General features: G+C 40.2%; 2 protein-coding genes across 2 annotated transcripts in view; both read right to left on the reverse strand.

Moving 5' to 3' along the window:
- Positions 1–4,904: 4,904 nt before the first annotated feature.
- gins3 (GINS complex subunit 3) lies at positions 4,905–9,033 on the reverse strand. The gene is made up of 3 exons (XM_029434254.1): positions 8,719–9,033; positions 7,741–7,974; positions 4,905–5,300 (listed from the first exon to the last, which is right to left on the reverse strand). Exons 1-3 carry the CDS (start codon positions 9,001–9,003, stop codon positions 5,070–5,072), a joined length of 750 nt encoding a protein of 249 aa, XP_029290114.1. The 5' UTR covers positions 9,004–9,033; the 3' UTR covers positions 4,905–5,069.
- A 3,590-nt stretch (positions 9,034–12,623) lies between these two features.
- Positions 12,624–18,191, reverse strand: part of znrf1 (zinc and ring finger 1) — a 56,079-nt gene continuing 50,511 nt past the window's right edge. Inside the window, exons 4-5 of the mRNA XM_029433672.1 lie at positions 15,265–15,356; positions 12,624–14,364 (exon numbers count right to left, since the gene is read on the reverse strand). Of these exons, the coding sequence (XP_029289532.1) occupies positions 15,299–15,356 (58 nt within the window). The 3' untranslated portion in view covers positions 12,624–14,364; positions 15,265–15,298. The remainder of the gene's footprint in view (positions 14,365–15,264; positions 15,357–18,191) is intronic.

Below are 18,191 nucleotides of genomic sequence, written 5' to 3' on the forward strand. Positions count from 1 at the left end.
AATATAAATTAATGTTTTTGTTTTTTTTCTGGCAAGTGAACATGGTGTAAGTGGGATAACGCGTTTCAAAGTGTCCATAATCAAGAAGTAATGGAGTCCGCAGAGGCAAGCGTCCTCAACTGTCCTTCATTACGTCTTAGGTAATGGACAGCTTGACGGCATTATCTCGTACATAAGCTTTAGGACTGTCTGGATAGAAACTGTCAGTGTGTAGATGATTTTACGATCTGCAGTATTGGACTAAATACTTGTGTTGTCTTGTAAACATTCACTGCAACTGTGTTTTGCATTTTCAAAAAGGGAAGAACGTGATGTTTTGTTGATGCCACATCCAACTAAAGGTTTTGAGAGCTGGTTGCACTAATCACCACATTTTTCTTCTGCACAAACACGTCATGTTTAGGAACGAAAAACGCCCAAAAAAATCCCTCCTAAAAATGAATCAAAAAATTAAAAATCAAAGACATCAAAGTGAGCGATGATGTCATCAGATGGAAAATTGTTTTTCCTCCCAGTATTGCAGTTTGACCCATTCAGAGCAGCAACCTGTTCCGTTTGTTTGGCCACAAGGGGACACATCATATGACCAAGTGATTTCAATGCATATAAAAGTAGCGTTACTTTTTTGTACACATCTTCTTGTTGTATAATTTGTATTTTTATATATACATTGTTAAGTACTCTACAACACACAGCTGTGACTGCATTACAATAGTATCACTGCACCATGAGTCACCTGTGTGACAAGTGCCTAGAGCAGGAAGATACAACTATTGACCTAATAGTAAAGTAACATAGGGCCGATATCTCAAACTGCAGACTCCGGTACACTAGGTATGCATTAGAAATACTGACCGAGCTTTAATGTTTTTACCCAACCTCTTGGGGAGGAAGTCAGGGTGGGTGGGTGGCAGACCAAATAATGCTTAGTGTTTGGATAGTTTTGGAAGGCACTGTTAACAATGTTGCCAAAGTGATAAATCAAGTTAACGTTGGAGGAAGAAATACAGCATTCAGGGATTCTATGTTCTTATTAATGGCCTATAACTGATCTACAGTTAATAATGTATTAGTTACAACTTATAAACTCTTTATATAACTACATTAGAAAGGCTTTGAATGTGCGAATACTGTTTAAATCTTAAAATATTTGGGTTTATCTACAATAGTGTAACATGTCTTCATTTGTGGGCAGCGGGTTGTCTTTGGGTTTCACAGGTTAAACTCCTGCTGCTGTCGAAGAAACTGATTTCAATTGTGACAAAAACAAAATCAAGATTAAAACAATGAAGACATGGTGTGTGCCTCCCTCTGTCAGGACAATCAGGATCAATAGTTACAGCCCAGAGACAAGGTCAATATCTTCATCCCCGGTGACCTCTCTCTTAACTCACTGTCCATCGTCAGACACACATTTAACACTTCAGCAAGCAGCCAGGGCCACGTCACAGGCTTTGTTACGCTAATGCCTTTTCCACATAAATCCATGTATGGCCAATAATAGCAGCCTGGTTATCAGAGAGCATTCACATCAACAAGCAGGGTTATTCTGGGATGTTGCCTGTTGGGTGAATGTAACACCTGTGAAAAGTGGGACTGTTGGTAGTTTGTGGAGAACTAAGACTTTGGTCGACCTTCAGCCTCCACTGTGTGAGACATTCAGTGCTGATGTTGACGTCTACACAGCGTGACTTCTGCCCTCGTGCATTATGCCAGATGGCCACCGCTGAATGAATTAAAAACAACTCCTAAAGCATATTTGGTATTTGTAAATGATGTAGTTTTGATTCATTTAGTTTCTGATGCTATTGCTTGGAGTCAGAGGATTTAGATTTTTTGTTTTGTTTTATGAGTGTATTGTTACGGGTCAGCTTGTAGCTTTATATCATTTGCTTTTCAATGTGGTATCTTTTTATTGGCATCTTTTATTTAATCCTATCACTTTTTATAATCTATATTATAAACTAATACAGATACAGATTTTCTGAGCTACTGGACTCCTGAACTTCCCCAAGGGGAGGAATAAGTATCCATCTATCTTTGATAAGTGAGGCTTTACTCTCGTTGTCATCGGAGTCATCAACTCATTTAAATATCAACAGGTGAACAGCAAGTGAACAGTTTGACCTGAAGGTAGCACCGGAGGAACATTTATCAAGGGTCCAAAATGTATCGGGTTTATAGTGTCAGGAAGGTTTTACAGCAATCTGCCTTATTAGTGATTCATATCTATCGTTTCAATTATGCATCATGTATTTGATGTACTTGTTGCTTCAAGGCCATTCAGAACATTTGAAAGATACAATAATTACAAGAACAAATTTAGAAAACTGCTAAATGTAGTTAAGTAATGAAATCAAAGTATAAATGAATTGTGCAGAAAAGCCCTCGAGTACAGTCTAAAGCAAACACACAGGCTGAAGTGTCTGAATAACAAGCTAATGGCCACACACACACACACACACACACACACACACACACACACACACACACACACATACACGCACACGCAGCTTTCCTCTTAGCACTCTAACTAAATCACACCATCTTTTTGAAATGTTCGTGACCCAGCAGTGATTACTGTAATATCATACAGCAACTTTAAGGATTAGATGCCACGAATTGTAACGCAACACCTGCTATAATGCAAGACATAGAACACAAACACAATATAAGAGTGGAAAGCAAACATAGTAAGTCTCTGACGTCTCTGCCAAGGTCAGAAATGTAAACATTAAGAAGCAACACGCCACTTTGCAGCAGGCAGATTCACTTTTGAAGTCGAAAAAAGGACATCTTTTACCATTTCAGCCTCTCTGGTTTTCGTAGTTCAAAACTTCATATATTTAAAATAACCCCAATTCTGAAGGCTTTTAGTAGCATATCTAATAATTATAAAGATGGCTATTGTCTACTTAGGTCAGGTGAACCATTTCACCGCCTTGCCATTGTGCATGCTGGCTCACTTGCACGGCTTACTGGAACATGTGTTTGGTCATCGTTATGTTATAACACCTCCTGCAGTGTAAGAGGCCCTTCGTCTGTATCAATAAAAGAGCTATGTATTGTCCTGCTATAGCAGGGGTCGGGAACCTTTTTGGCTGGGAGAGCCATAAAAGCCAAATATTTTTTTTATGTATTTCCTTGAGAGCCATATAAATTTGAATGCAACTTTACGTTTTTTAATATAACACGTCTCCGAGTACTAATAGCGGTATCAATGTTGCATTGAACAGGTGCTCTTTTATTAAATAAACTAAACTCTTACGTTATTTATCTCATTTATGTGCACGTTTCAGTGTTTACTGCACGGGGGTCAAACTCAAGGCAATTATATCTGGCCCGCGAGAAAATGTCATATGTCTGTCATAACTGGCCCACCGGTTTTGGTAATTAAATCAATGCATGGCACAACTACGGGAAAATACATTTGAGGAAGAATCTAAATATGTGAATGAAATGAAAGTTTTTGGAAAGCAAAGGGAAACACACCACAGATCTCTGGGACGATGTGAGCTGGACTGTTTGTGCGACATAACGAAGCATCTCACTGTTAAACCTGCAGCTTCAGGGCCGTGTGATCACAGACATGTATGATGCCGAGCTGCCTGTGGGAGACTCGGATGCAGAAGGAAACTTTGGTCACTACGTGTTTCCAAACACTGACAAACATCTCCACCGCTGTGTTCCCGACAGCATTCTGCTGATCAACTGAAAGCATTTGCCGACTTTGCAGCTCAGATATTTTAATTGAACTGCTCAGCAATCCGTCTGCAGTTGACTTAAATATGTTCCATATCTTTTTTCACTTTATGTGTACCCTGTTCAATAAATGTGGACCGTGTTTGCCCCTCGACGTAGTCCCAGTTTTTAATGTTGGCCCTCTGTGAATGAGTTTGACCCCCCCCCCGGTCTACTGCTTGTTTTGCGCAGTTTCTCCTCTGCTCGGCTTCGCGACGGGCGGGGCTCCGCTCCCTACACCCCTACACCCACACCTACACACACACACCTACATACACACACACACACACACACACACGTGTGTAAGTGTGTGCGCTGTGCAGTCAGAGACAGAGCGGAGGAAAGGAGAGGGGAGAACTAAAAACAAATCCGCTGCTAAATGTTTTACTTTAAAATGACACAGTATAATTGTTTATTACTTGTTAATCATGTTAAAAAATGTCAGCTCAAAATTGTCTGCGAGCCATATCGCGTCATCGAAAGAGCCATATATGGCTCCCGAGCCATAGGTTCCCGACCCCTGTGCTATAGCATAATAGCTTAGATTTACAATCAGAACATAATGTACATTCATTAACAGAAATACTTCCATAAAGACACTGTCCCCTGAAGTCAATTAATCTGTCCCGCAGCCCTTATACCTCTCATCACAATGTTATCGTCTCCATCACTCAGCTTGACCAGCGTCTGGTGCCTTGCAGGTGCTAATGACATATTGTGCTGCCTCTGCACAGCAGTTGCTATTTAGAAGTGACCTACTGTATATCTGAATGCTGCTTCACTGTTTAGTATTCAGGACTAAAATGTATTGCTGATAGTGAGATAATAACTTTTCTCTGCTGTTTATACCTCATGCCTTTAATATCTCCAGTTAGTAGGCAATTTAGAAATGACTGCATTGGACGGCTTGATGGGAAATGTTGCTATTTTATCAAATATCGTACAGTAAGGCAAAAAGCTTCCTTAAATCCATTCACCCACTCTTACTCTTACCTTAAAGTCAAGATGTTACTCATCTGTAACGATAAATCACTATTTGTAAAGTTATAACCATCAAATGTTACAATCTTTACTTGATATATGTTGAAACAATCAACTATTCCTATTCATACATCATCTGAATGTCCATCAAAAATCCTATTAATAAACAGTTTCAGCACTAGTCATGAAACACGTGAAACTCTTTTAATGTGACAACATAAATAAAAATGTATTCTCTACACAGGGTCGTGGTCCCACCACAGAGGGAGAGGTCAGTGCTGCCACTGTGTTCTGAAGTACTGACTAAGTTCTGACCAGCGTCTAGATCTTTGCACTGCAGGCCGAGCTCAGGGCTGTAAATCGTTGATCTTCCTCTTGCGGTAGTTGAGAACGAGACTGGAGGCGGTGAGCTGCGAGGCCTGGCCCTTCTCCCAGCTCTGGAAGCTGTTGAGGCCGCTCTGCCCGGACGTGAAGAGAGCCTTCTCCAGACAGTCCAGACGCTCCACTAGCGCAGAAGTGTCCTCGTTGTAGGCATTCTGGGAAGAGTCCATGTTCCGTCTGAAGCGGCCGATGAACGTCTGGAAGAAGAACAATGTCAACGGTTTAGCACCAGTGAGAAGACAAACACAGCACACACTGTAAACTGCGTGAGTATTGCTGTTGAGGCACATTAAGGCATGCTGGCAACGTGTATAATCAGGCTGACCTAGTTTGTGAACCAGCAGTCCCCTTTGATATGTTAAACTTCAGATATGTAGTTTTATGTTCATGCACCATCTTCAAAAATATTGAAGCATCAAAGTTGTGTCCAAACTGGTTCTAACATTTTACAAAGAGAGCTGGTATATAGTGTACAAACTTGCATTCAAATGGAAACCCTGATGTTTGACTTTCTTCAGCCTTCAGTGCCTGACTCACATTTTAAAGAGTCTCTATAGAAATACAGTTTTTACTCATTTGGTTCTTGGTAGAGTTGAAACATCACGTAAACACACTAGTTAAGGGAATAGGGATTGCCACTTAAAATATGTGTAAACCTTGTGGTGTGTAAGGCTATGGAGAATTCTTATAGTGCGTTTGTCTGCCAGACAATGAGATTAGAGATAATCTGCCTGGTAACAGCCGCAGCAGACAACCAGTAGTCTGCCATGTTTTCTGATCTGATTGCACCCCCTAGTTGTAACGTATTAAATAACACTGGCTGTGTATGTTTTGAATCTGCATTGTGTCTGTTAATCTGTTGAACAATGCAATATGTATTTATATTACATTTATTGAGACATTTAAAGTAACCCAGAAAACAGTTTTGGGTTTTGTAAGAAAGTACAAATGTCAACAATAACTCTTAATCAAATGTGTTCGTTATAGGCGGGACATCCTGCCGTGTGCATCATTAAATACATTGTTTGTGTAGCGGACATGAAAATATTTTCTCAAAGTGAAGAAAAAGACTAAACATTTCTCCAGTTAAAATGTGACACAGTAATCACATGTTGTTCTGCAAAAAAAACTAAAAGGAAAACATCCAAATGTGCTCTCACTCCAGTGTTTCCCCTACCATTGTCTTGGAGGGGCGCTGCGCCCCGCCTGAAATTCAAGGTGGTTTTTTTTTCTCAAAAAATGTTTTATTCACAACTCACTTTTCACATTGACAAGTCTCTTTTATTAAATAAACTAAACGCTTATGCTATTGATCTAATTTATGTGCACGTTTCAGTTTGTACTGTCTACTTTGCGCATTCACATTCTCTCTGTTTTGCGAAGGGCGGGGCTTTGCAGCTGACACACCTACACGTGCGCACACACCTACAGAGCGGAAGAGAGGAGAGGGGAGAACTAAATAGAAACCGCGCACGCACGCTCAATTTGCTGCTTCTTTCGTAGTCACGTAGGTATGTACGTACTATATTTACGTAGGTAAGTATTCACGTACTGTATTTACGTACGTATTCCGTATTCACGTAAGTCTAACGTAACGTAACTTATGTGTAACGTCTGCATAACTTAAAGACACACGTTGGGTACGTCTGGTCATTTTGAACATGCTCAAAACATCAGCGTTCAACAACGCACCGCAGCATAACACAGTGAGCTCTTAACGAATACTACTTGTACCTTACCTTATATCAACGTACACCAGCGTGTTGCCAATATTTTGTATACGCCATGTATACGTTATGCATTTGTTGGGTAATCGTCTGATACATTTTGTATAAGTAAGTGATACTCTATCAATAGGTTAGACATGCGTATCTGTATATGTTCACTTTTCCAATCCGATGAAAAGTTGGACATATTTGGACTTTGGAAATTTTCATATACGCCAGCGTACGTTTGTGTCATACGGATGTGTGACAGGGCCTTTAGTGAATGCAAACATCCACATAATATTCACAAGGTTGATTTAGCAATGCAAAGCAATTCATGTCGAGTGGTGCGTTTTTTCTTCACAGCCAAGTAGCACTGAATTACAGTAAGAGATGTTGGGAACTGTCAAAGCATACACTGTGTACAGTGTTTCCCCTAGGTTTACTGCTTTCTGACCGTGTAACGGGGAGGGGTGCACGCACTGTCTGAGCTGGATGAGGTCCGTGCGACGGGGGGGGCTTAAGATCTCAGACAATCTCAGTTAATGACAACAATTTTAATTTTAATTTTGAAATTCAATAAAGAGTCTAACCCCCTTCACATCTGCCACCATGAGAAGCTACGACCCTTCTCTTGGTCTGAAGGTTGGTCTCACCTCCCAGAGGTCACAAACTGTTTTCATGAACACATTAAAGGGTTTGCAGAGACATGCTGTGCATTTGATTAAGGTAATGACATGTAATATTTGTAACAAGGACCCCTGTCAGATTTGAATATTTATTATTTGTAAATGGTATTTGAGTGTACAGCTGGTCACTATTATAAAGGATTTAATTCCAAGACCAACGATGAGGTTGCCATTAATCACTGGCACTGTTTTGGTACCTTCTCATGTTAAATCAACTCGGATGTGTTGTGCATGTTGTTCACCTGCAGGAGCGTCTGTGCGATCTCTGGGTTCTCTGGGCTGTCAAAGTGCAGCATCTGGGATCCAAGGCCATAGTAGTAGGGCCCCATCTTATGCAGATCCACCACGTTGGGGTCGGCGTTGAACACAGTCCTCCAGCCCTCTTTGTAGATCTTCGGAAGCTCGACTGACAATACTCTCCTCTTCTTCTCGTACAGACCCTTGGACAGCCACAAAGGAAGCTCCATCTTTGTACCCTGAGATATAGGAAATAGACATCAGAGTTGGAGTTATTGTCAAGCCCCCTGTACCCTGGGGTCCATACTGCAGGTATTTGTGTTGGTGCAGACATGGCAGTAACACTGTTGTGAAATGCTCTTATTTGCATTTACTTACTTTTTCACTGCAGCAGAAATGCACAGCTGTTATAATAACATTAATAATGGCTGTGTTCTATCCATGTGTCCCAGTAAGCCATGACACTGAGCCACCATGCACAACAGGACCCTGAAACTATAGCTATATATTAATAATGGAATTCAGCCATAATTAATTGAATTATATGTGTATTTCCTACAGTACCATTTCAAAATGTCCTCTTTGAAAATCACCTATTTCCTCATAAACATAAGTAAAGGCCTAACCCTTCTGAGGTTCCTTCAGAACAAAGATAACTGAAGTACATTTCCATGATATGCTAGTACCTCCTCTGTGTTGTTAGATATTTGGGTTCAATTCAGCCAAACAGTAACAGACCTCACACTCACTCACACTTTGGACTCATTGTTTCACACAACACATATGTGTTGTGTTTAGTGTCCTGTAAGTCTGTAACTTGTATGGTACTGTTACCATTTGATCCAGTCTCTCTTGAGAATGAGACCCTGTGTCTCAATGAGATTTTACCTGTATAAATAAAGGCTAAATAAAAAGAATATCGTCAAATACACTGCCAACATTGTAACTGTCAGGACAACCATTTCTGCAGTAACTTTACCGACCTCCGTTATGTCCTTCGTGTCACTCGACTTCTCCAGAAATCCCAGCCGGGGAAAGCTGCACTCTGTCCGGATAGGAAGTCTCTCATGAGAGAGCAAAATATCGTCGAGAGACAGGAAATTTTCCTCCATCCCCACCCCAGGTTGTACAGGTAAATATGAAAGGGTGTCCATTTTGTACCCAAATGAGGTTGAAAGCAGCTGTATACCCAATATATTAACTGAAATATTGAGCAGAGATCTCGTCTGTTGTGTTACAACTCTTCCTCCTTGCTGTTTTGGCGCCATGACCTGTTGACCAATCAGAGAGCGCTGCTGTGAGATCTAGACCAGAGCAATCGATTCAGTCAAAAATATCTGTTGTCCATGCCTTTATGATGTTTCTTTGTGCTTTATAAGGTTTAACAAAGGTTTTCTTAAAGCTGTTTCTGAATTTAAATGTTGCATTAGATAAAAAAGAATACCCTTACTATACATTGTTTCCAACAGTGGAATAAATCAGACAATTAAAAATAGTCTTTATTATAAAAAGTGACCAATATATATATATATAATGTATAATTATATATATGTACTTTATAAAAAAGTCAGGTGCAATTACGAAATTAGCCATAAGAGGTCAGAATATTGCCACTACTTACCACACTTAAAACCCCCCTGTGTCCTGTTCTAGGAATGTTGTTATTGTTATTAATAATTAAAATAATAATAACAATGACACATATAGACGATAATAATGAGAAGTGGTTCAAACAAGCATTGGAAAGTCAACCTTGAATTTCCATGAAATGAAATTCAAAAAGGGAAACCAGCATGCTAAATGTTTCCCTTTGTCTCTATTCTGCTCTCCGTCTGTCCTGATCACATCGACAAATGAAAAATGACAGCCAGCCCATAGTGTAATTTTGTATTTTTCCATCTGTTAGGGTACCATCACTTTACAGGTTTAGACAAAAGGAAGAACAGTTCAGTCATCTTTCTAATTTTGACTTTTTTTAATATTATAGATTATTATATATGTCATTATTATTACCCTTCCAACAGACTGCACATCAATATTATTCAGCGCTCCCAAAAAGCAGGCAGCCATTCATATCCTTGGAAAGTTAAAACAGTCAAATGAAATAAAGCCATATTAAATGAAGGTACTGTATTCTTGCAGCTGTGTGTCTGAGCTGAGTTGGCAGGCAGGCGGTACAGTAGGCCTACTGTCGCCTGCAGCAGCAGTCTGAGAAACTCATTAGATACTTTTCCTCTGCAAACTAAACAGACTGAAACACACGTCATTTCCCAAACAGATCATCCCCCTCCATTAGCTGCGGGCCATGATACACAGGGAACATTGTGTGTCTCACAAATAGGCGATGAAGTTCGCAGTTACCATTATTATTTGGCTTCTTACGGCCCACTGTTATGCACCATGATGTTGATCTCCATCCTTGTTGAAGTTAACACCACACTCTGGAACCCTCCATGTGTCATGGCGTTTACAAGGAGTAGGGATAATGTCAGCACTAACAGGCTTGTAGCACTTTATTTGAAGGGGCGCTCACAAGGCATCATAACCGCATTATGATCACAAGTGCTTTAATATTACATGTGATGTAATAAGGAAAACACTCTTGAGGGATGGAATACTTTCTGCAGAAAACAATTTCATACCACATTGAAACTGCGCTAAAGCTGTATCACATGATAGCAGCTATTTAACAAAATAGGAAATCAAATTCCAAAGAATTCTCCACGTTGAAGTCACAAAGCATGCTCCCCAGCCAGGGAGGGAGACTTCATGAAGGACAGCAAAGCTATGACTTCAAATCATCACTCTTGGGGGGAGACGAGACCCTGACACAAGGACTTTTTTTGTTAACATTGTCTGAAGGACTGTTGTTTGAAAAATGATAAATGGTAATGCACGTCATAGGGGAACTGATGAGTCGTGGGATAACTCTTTGAAGGTTCATCACTACCTTTCACATTACATGTACTCATCATTTGACCCATTGTGCGTAACACATATTGGTTAGTGTAGCTTTAGGCTAACATACATACATATATAGTCCTTATAATGCCTCGTATTGCACTTCAATGAAAAGGCTCTCATAATAGAGGTCCCTAAAATGGACTGTGCTGACTTTAACATCCATCTTTTACAGGAAATGGAAAATCCTTATGACTAGTTCAGTATGAGTGCAGAGCAGCCTGTGTTGAGTAAAGTTAACTCCCAACTGATCACATCTGAGGAAGAGTTCCTGTTAGATTCAGGGCCCCACAGAGGCTGCTTTGGAACACGACTGCATTCAATTGTTACATTTCATACTTCCTGGTATTAACAGCTATACAAGTGACTATAGGGCAATGAAACAAAGGGATGTAAGTAAGTGGTGACAACTTCACCTCCCATAATCATTTTAGTGCAAAGTTATACCTCAAGAATTTGAAGGATTGATAGATAAAAAAATTAAAAACAGAATATAATGTAGATGGCTGCCAGGCACCCCTTTTTCCAACACATACTTACACACACTTCCAAAGGTGCACTATTGTCTGGATTCCTCCAGTTACACCCCCAAACAAAATGTATCATGTAGCATCTGCAGTTGGTCTAAATGAAGGAGAAAAATTTGTTCTGAAAATTCCCCCGAAGGCTGTGTTTCCCTGAAAGCATCCAAGCAGCAAGTCTTCCACACTGACTTACCAGTGTGCAGGATGCAAGAGGTGGGACTAACATGTCCTGTTGTTGTGACTGTTTAAACATTTCTATCAGAGTGCAAAGAAGAACAGTTTGAGGAAAAATGTATGTTTTGTATGTTGAATATCTTCCCTTTGATAGCTAATCAAACAGACAAGGTGATGTCAAACTTGAATATGGCAGCACTTACAGTGGAGTTTAAAAGCAAATTTGTTTTACATTTTCAGAATCAAGGTACTTATTACCAATGTACATCCAGGGCCAAATCAGTCAGCGAAGAATGAAAGAGATACATTTTTCCACCTTCCATCACCTCAATAGTCCAATAGACAGTAGATAGATAGATCCAATAGACACAGTGGGAAGACTTATTTGAGCCTGAAAGAGGATCTGGTGCTTTGATAAAAAGTGGACGGTACACATTGTGCTGCACGCCCTGTCAACAGCTGGAGTTACACTGTGTAGAAACCTGATGAAACACTCAGCTAAATCTGTTGTGTTTAGTGTCCAGTTTCCCAATGCATTATTATTGCTGTGGGTGTAGTGATGAGAGCCGTCCATCATGCTAAATGACAGAGAAAAAATATGATTTTTCAGAAACAAAGATGAAATAGTTATACCAGATGGCCATAACATAAACGTCTTGTATTTGTAAATGATCCCGCCTCCTGTTTCTGTGCTGAGGAACATGGAGTGAATCGTCTATACGGGAACTTGAGAGCGGGATTTCACAGTGAGGAAAGATTATTTTGGAACAGCAGTTCTTTGCACCTCGACACTCTCAGCATGGACACAAATATCTGCAACATGTTACATCATTAGTAGTAGAAGTAGAACGTTGTACCCAAAGTCTATACCTATACACATGTCCCTTCACTGACCCTGTTGTCAATTGTAAAACGTGAGTCTTGAAAATGTAGAAAATGACTAAATGAAATAAGATTACATAATCTGTTTAGAGAAAAAGGATACATCACATTCAGTCCCAAAATAACTTGTGGAGTGTGTTGAACATTTCTGACTGCTGTAAGAGTGGGACACGAGTCACTTAACTGTAACACCATGTCCCACTCTTACAGGTATAATATAATAATACGATAGTGTGTCTATAGACCCACAATAATGTCAGGATTAAGATGTTGGATGGGAAACCCAGGGCTGTTCACTTTGTATATTTTCTATCTGGGTCACAGAAGGAACGTGAATGAAAGTAGAGTCTGTCATCTAGCACAATTTATTCCACCATTTGTTTACAGTAGCTTTGTAAATGCAGTTTGTTTGTATGTTGATTTTTAGAAGTCTTCATACATCAGCTCTTGTCATTCTGAAGAGTGGGTAACACCTCACATGATCGGAATATTAAACAAATATTGTTAAATATCAACAAATGAATAAATAAGCCCAGTCCAGTGGATCCACAGTGGGACTACAAAATCCTTTTTGGGGTCTGAGTGGCTTGCGTCTCCAGTCGCTGTCAGCCAGACCTACTCTAGCAGAAACACAATGTGGGGAACCAACAGTAGCATAGACCAAAAGGCGCCTTTAGAATCACACACTCAAACACACATGCACAAACAGTCATTATGCACAGAGACACACACACGCTGTCAAACTTGCGATTCTCACGAGGAAATGACTAATCATGATCACATGAAAAATCTGGCAGATCTAAAAAGAAAGAACCAAGAGAGGTTAGGTGCGTAATTTACAATATGTCATGTCGCTTCTCTGTAGCTGTAAACATCAGCAAAGTAAAGGGAGGACTGCCAGTCGCACACACAGGGAACATGGACATCTAGACTGTAAACATTATAATACACAGACACACACACAGTACTGTCCCAGTCAGCCCTCAACACTGAGCTTTCATGCTGTCTCACACACACACTCACACACGCACGCACACACACTAGGCTTCAGCAAAAGCTATGTTGTCACAGTTCCAAGCTCAGACGTGCACACACACACACACACACACACACACACACACACACACACACACACACACACAGAGTGTACATACACATACCAGGTGAAGCCTGACACTGGAGCATCCCAAACACACATGTTACACAGTAGGAGCGTAAACGACACTGCAGGCCCCTTCCTCCTTCCCAACCAGAAGTGAGCATGCTCAGACCACTCCTCTCCACCACCAGTCCATCTTTAGACTCCCCTCCATCTCGCTGACATCGCAGTTTGTTTGTTTATCCCTCCCTGCCTCCCTGCCTGCCCAGGTGCGCACAAACCATATCTAAGAAGCATTTTTGGGACTTTTTGATTTGATTACTATAAGTAAAACTGGCGAGGAAGGGCGCAGCACTGAGGCAGGAACTATGAGAGAGAAGCACACCGAGACCCAGTCTGTCATGAGAGTCCTGTTGTGAGATGAGATCCCCACCAAACCATGTAAAAGTCTGATCTCTAAGAAAGCTTCAGTTCCTTGGTTTCCTCCTCCTCCTCCTCCTCCTCCTTCTTGCTTGTGTGGTTTCCTTCGTCTTTCCTCTTGCCCCCTCCCTGCTCGGCTTCCTCTCCTCTCCCCATTTAAGGCCATGGGAGGGCTTGACACTAATGACTGACAGGCCTGGATTTAGATACAAGATGGAGGGGTAGCTGCTGGAGACCTGAGCATGTCAGGGAGGCGACTGGTCACTTAAGTTGGAAGGGGGTTGAGACAGATGAAGCCCTTTAAGGGACCGCTAGCCTGGAGAAGTGGGAGGGGAGGGAAGGGACGGCGGGGGGTAAGCAGTCTCTTCAGCACACTGAAGAGTCGGGAGGGGCCCTTTAATGTACGATGGTTTGATGTCACGTTGTTTTGGGTTCAGTTGACAAGGAGTAATTATCTTGGTTAGGATGACAGAGTTCTGTCAGGATAAGTAAGTGTTGATCGCTTTGATTGTTTAATCAGATTTGGTTGCGTCTGCGTCCAGATATCCACGGCACGACCACGAGATGTCCTGCAGACAGAGACAGACAGAGAGTAGTAGTTATATAGTTTATCAAGAAACATATTAACAGATGGAAAATGGTTTCAATGGCTTTGATGACAACAGTGGTGTGAGAGCCATAGAAAGAGAGTGTACGGATATAACTTTTACACACATATTGGTTTTTTCAAGACAGAAAAAGGCCTTTAAATGATTTCACCAATGTTGAGTATCTTTAACCCTAATATGACTCCACAAATGAAATGGCTCTATGGGAATGTCTGTTGGTCGGCCCACCACTATGGACTAATAACTGTAATAAGCTTTTATAAAAAAGAAAAAAGAAAAAAAGTTTCTATATTTAGAATATTTAACTATGTGGTTTAGCTATATGCAAATCTATTGCAATATTATATATTGTATAATATAATATGATATATTGTATTAATGAACTAAACAGTCCAACATTTTAATGTGCTAAGTACTTTGTTTGACCTGCAGAACTGTGAAATTCCCATCAGCCTCAGCTGTACTTTGTGTTTAGTGCTAATTAGCAACAGTGAATCAGTTAGTTTAGCATCGTGATTATGAGCATGTTAGCATGCTATGTTAGCATTGATCTCACAGCACTACTAGCATGGCTGTAGTCCCTTAGTCTTGTTACATATTAATATGTCCATTTATTGGTTTGATCTCGTTTCTGCCCTGTGTAGCACTTTGTAGCCGCAGAACAAATCAAGATATTCCTAGTTGCCTATTATTTAAATAGTTTACATCTAAAAAATGTAATAATGGTTTGGTTAGGTTTAGTCTTCCTATATACAACAATAATGATTTCTGATCATTTCTTATTAAGACAGTGACTGGAGCACATCTGAATTAGATGAGCTTCTGTATCCTGCAGGAGTGTGTATGCGCTGTGTGTCTCACCTTGAACAGTATTCATGGTGGGCCTGCGGGTCAGTCAGTCAGACGGATGTTCGGGGCAGGACCGATTGATCTCAAACCATGAGTCTATACAGCTGCACATACACAAGTTATTGTGTCAAACAACCAGTCTGTACAATACAGAGAACACTTAAATTATACTGTGGTTATATACTGTATATCAGAGCTGTTCAACTTCATTAGCAAGTGGGCCAAATAGGAACATCACTGGGGGTTTGTGGGCCACACAATACTTTGTCAGTGAATCACTACAAATAACTCTTACTTACAGTAGTGTTAATAGTTACTAATACATGAAATGAACTCGTCACGTGCATCCCTTTTTTTTCCCACTTTAATTGTATCACCTTAATTCATTACAGAAAGCAACCAGTCCAAACACAAAAGCAGGAAAGCGCAAAATGTTTCATCTTTAAAACCAAGGAGACAAGAGTTGTTTTCCCAACAGGTCCATGTCCACTAATGTAGAAAGAAAAGATGAATATAATAAAACAGTATTCATCACATTACCAGTAAGTAGCCCTGTTTATAATATCCTCAACACTTCCAAACATACATAAGGTGCTTTGAAAATAAGTCCATATATATAAAATGAAATACTAAATGCAAATAGAACATAGTAAAACAGTAGCATCAGACTCACAATAACATACATATCTTATACATTTTTACAATTTAACAGTAAGTAGGCTTGTTTGAATCATAAAGCAGATCTGTCTTTGCATTTACACTAAGAATGCATTATATGCCTAAGTCAGGTGATGTACTCCTATAGAACTACAAACATATCACACTTCTGTCATTCTGAGCCTGTTTGAAATTACACTTTTGGGTTTTTTTTATATTCAGAACTCAGTTTTCACATTGAACAGGTGCTTATTAAATGATATGTATCTTGTTTATGTGCACGTTTCGTGTTTACTGCGTTACTTTGCGCGTTCACATTGTCTCATTTGCTTCGCGGGGCTCAGTCAGACACAGCGGAGGAAAGGAGAGGAGAGGACTAACACAAAGCAGGGATGCTATCGAGGCTCTCTCTTGTTCCGAGCAAAAGCGACCCTGTACGGTCCCTGTACTTTCCTTCTCCGTTCCTCTGAGCCCACGGGACATCTGGCAGAAAACGAGCCGTGACTTGACTCGTAGTGTCGCTTCACGTTGTATTCTTTCATCACGGAAATACATTCGTTGCACGATAAACACACCAGAGTTTTACTTGTTGGGGCTGGCAAAGTAAATCAATACGTGTCAGTCCATTCGCTCTGGAAGTGACGATTTTCAGAATCAACTCTAGGTTTCTTTGGCTTGGAGAGAGACATCTTGAAGCATGTTGTTAGCGTGCCGAGCTAAAATAAGGGAGTGAATTTCTCTGTGTCCCGCCAACCCAGTGTGCAGCGTGACCTGCGTTTTCGCTGTATTTGGTGTGAATCAGGCTTTAGTTTTATTTATGCTATATATGCCAGCCCGATTTGCAGGCAACCTCTTGCGGGCCAGAAAAAAGTTCAGAAGGGCCGTATCCGGCCCGTGGGCCGCTAATTGAATAGGCCTGCTGTATACTGTGGTCTTAAATAGATTCATCACGACAGAGTAAAGTAACACGTAGGCACGTTGGAAGGCCTCCATGCACTCCCACATTAACAGAATGTACACAATATAAGATATATATATATATAAATGATAAAGCGTCACAGCACACTAACACACGGCATTATTTTAAAAGGTCACATTCTTACTGTGCCTTACGAAACCATTTAATGTAATTTCTCTGTTAGTAGTACAACACTATATATACTGTTGGAATATACCTTATTATTTAAGCAGTATTCTACAGTAATGTTGTAACCTGCAGCTCACCTGTTGTGTGCTTTTATATAAAACCATACATCTAATTAAAGCCATATGTTTTACATGTTACACTTATCTGAAAAATTACATGTATAGTTGTCACATAAATGGAGTTTAGTAAGCAAAGTAAAAAACTATTACATTATGTATTATACTATAATATTCCCCCTGTAGTGTAGTGAAGTAGAATTTAGCATATGATAAACACTTTTTATGCGGCTTAGTTAATACTCGATTCTGTCAATGTGGACATTCTACGGTCTGTTATTTCTAACAAAACATAAGAAACCGTTGCTCAGGACTCTCTGATCACAGGACCACGTCCAATCATATCACTCCCAGAAAGAAGTCCGGTAAATTTAACGTCAGCTGAAGCCAAAAAACCACATTTGTTTTCCGTTACTCCATCAGGAAACACCATGGAATATTTTCTGAATATTTATTTTAAATTAGTGGAGAGATTGAAACTTTGGATTCATGATGGCTGATCTGTCCCCGTAAAGAAAAGAAAAAGAGAACACAAAAACAGCGCAGAGAGGTTAAAAGACTCAAAGAGCCGGACGACTGAGAGACCGGCAGAAGAAAACAGAAAGGAAGTAAAACTAAAGGGAACACGGGACGGGATGTGGCAGTCAGTACAGACTGTTAATGGAAAAGGAAATGTGGACGGATCTGCATCTGTTCAAAATCCCTATTTAGGGAAGAACGTTCTTTCCTCGTCTTCTCACAGCACTTAGCTGGGACATGTGGACAATTTCTACGCAGTAGAATCTACCGGACTAATTTTCTTAGCGGAAGCAATAAAATCAATGTTTTTATTGATATTTAGTTTCTTAATTTAGTAAGTAGCCGTGTAATAAGTGGATGAGTCAAGACCTGCTCACCCTGTCGGGGTTCATTTAGCAATAATGACCGGCTCGCTGCACCTCATGCCTTACTCAGTTGTACTATTGAGGTTGATACAATAGAATATATCTTTATTTTAAACCAAAATAGCAAAATATTTGGAGGAACCTCTACAACTGATTTACATTACAATACAGATGCTAATGCTACTGTTAATGCAT

This window comes from Cottoperca gobio, chromosome 6 (genome assembly GCF_900634415.1).
Source record: "Cottoperca gobio chromosome 6, fCotGob3.1, whole genome shotgun sequence".
NCBI lineage: Eukaryota > Metazoa > Chordata > Actinopteri > Perciformes > Bovichtidae > Cottoperca > Cottoperca gobio.

What these genes read in the sequence shown, in the direction of transcription:
- gins3 (XM_029434254.1), bottom strand. Translation starts at nt 9,003, where the DNA reads ATGGCGCCAAAACAGCAAGGAGGAAGAGTTGTAACACAACAGACGAGA. An exon ending in ACACGAAGGACATAACGGAG is followed by an intron (nt 7,975 to 8,718) that starts GTCGGTAAAGTT and finishes CCTATATCTCAG; the next exon opens with GGTACAAAGATGGAGCTTCC. An exon ending in TCGCACAGACGCTCCTGCAG is followed by an intron (nt 5,301 to 7,740) that starts GTGAACAACATG and finishes TTCTTCTTCCAG; the next exon opens with ACGTTCATCGGCCGCTTCAG.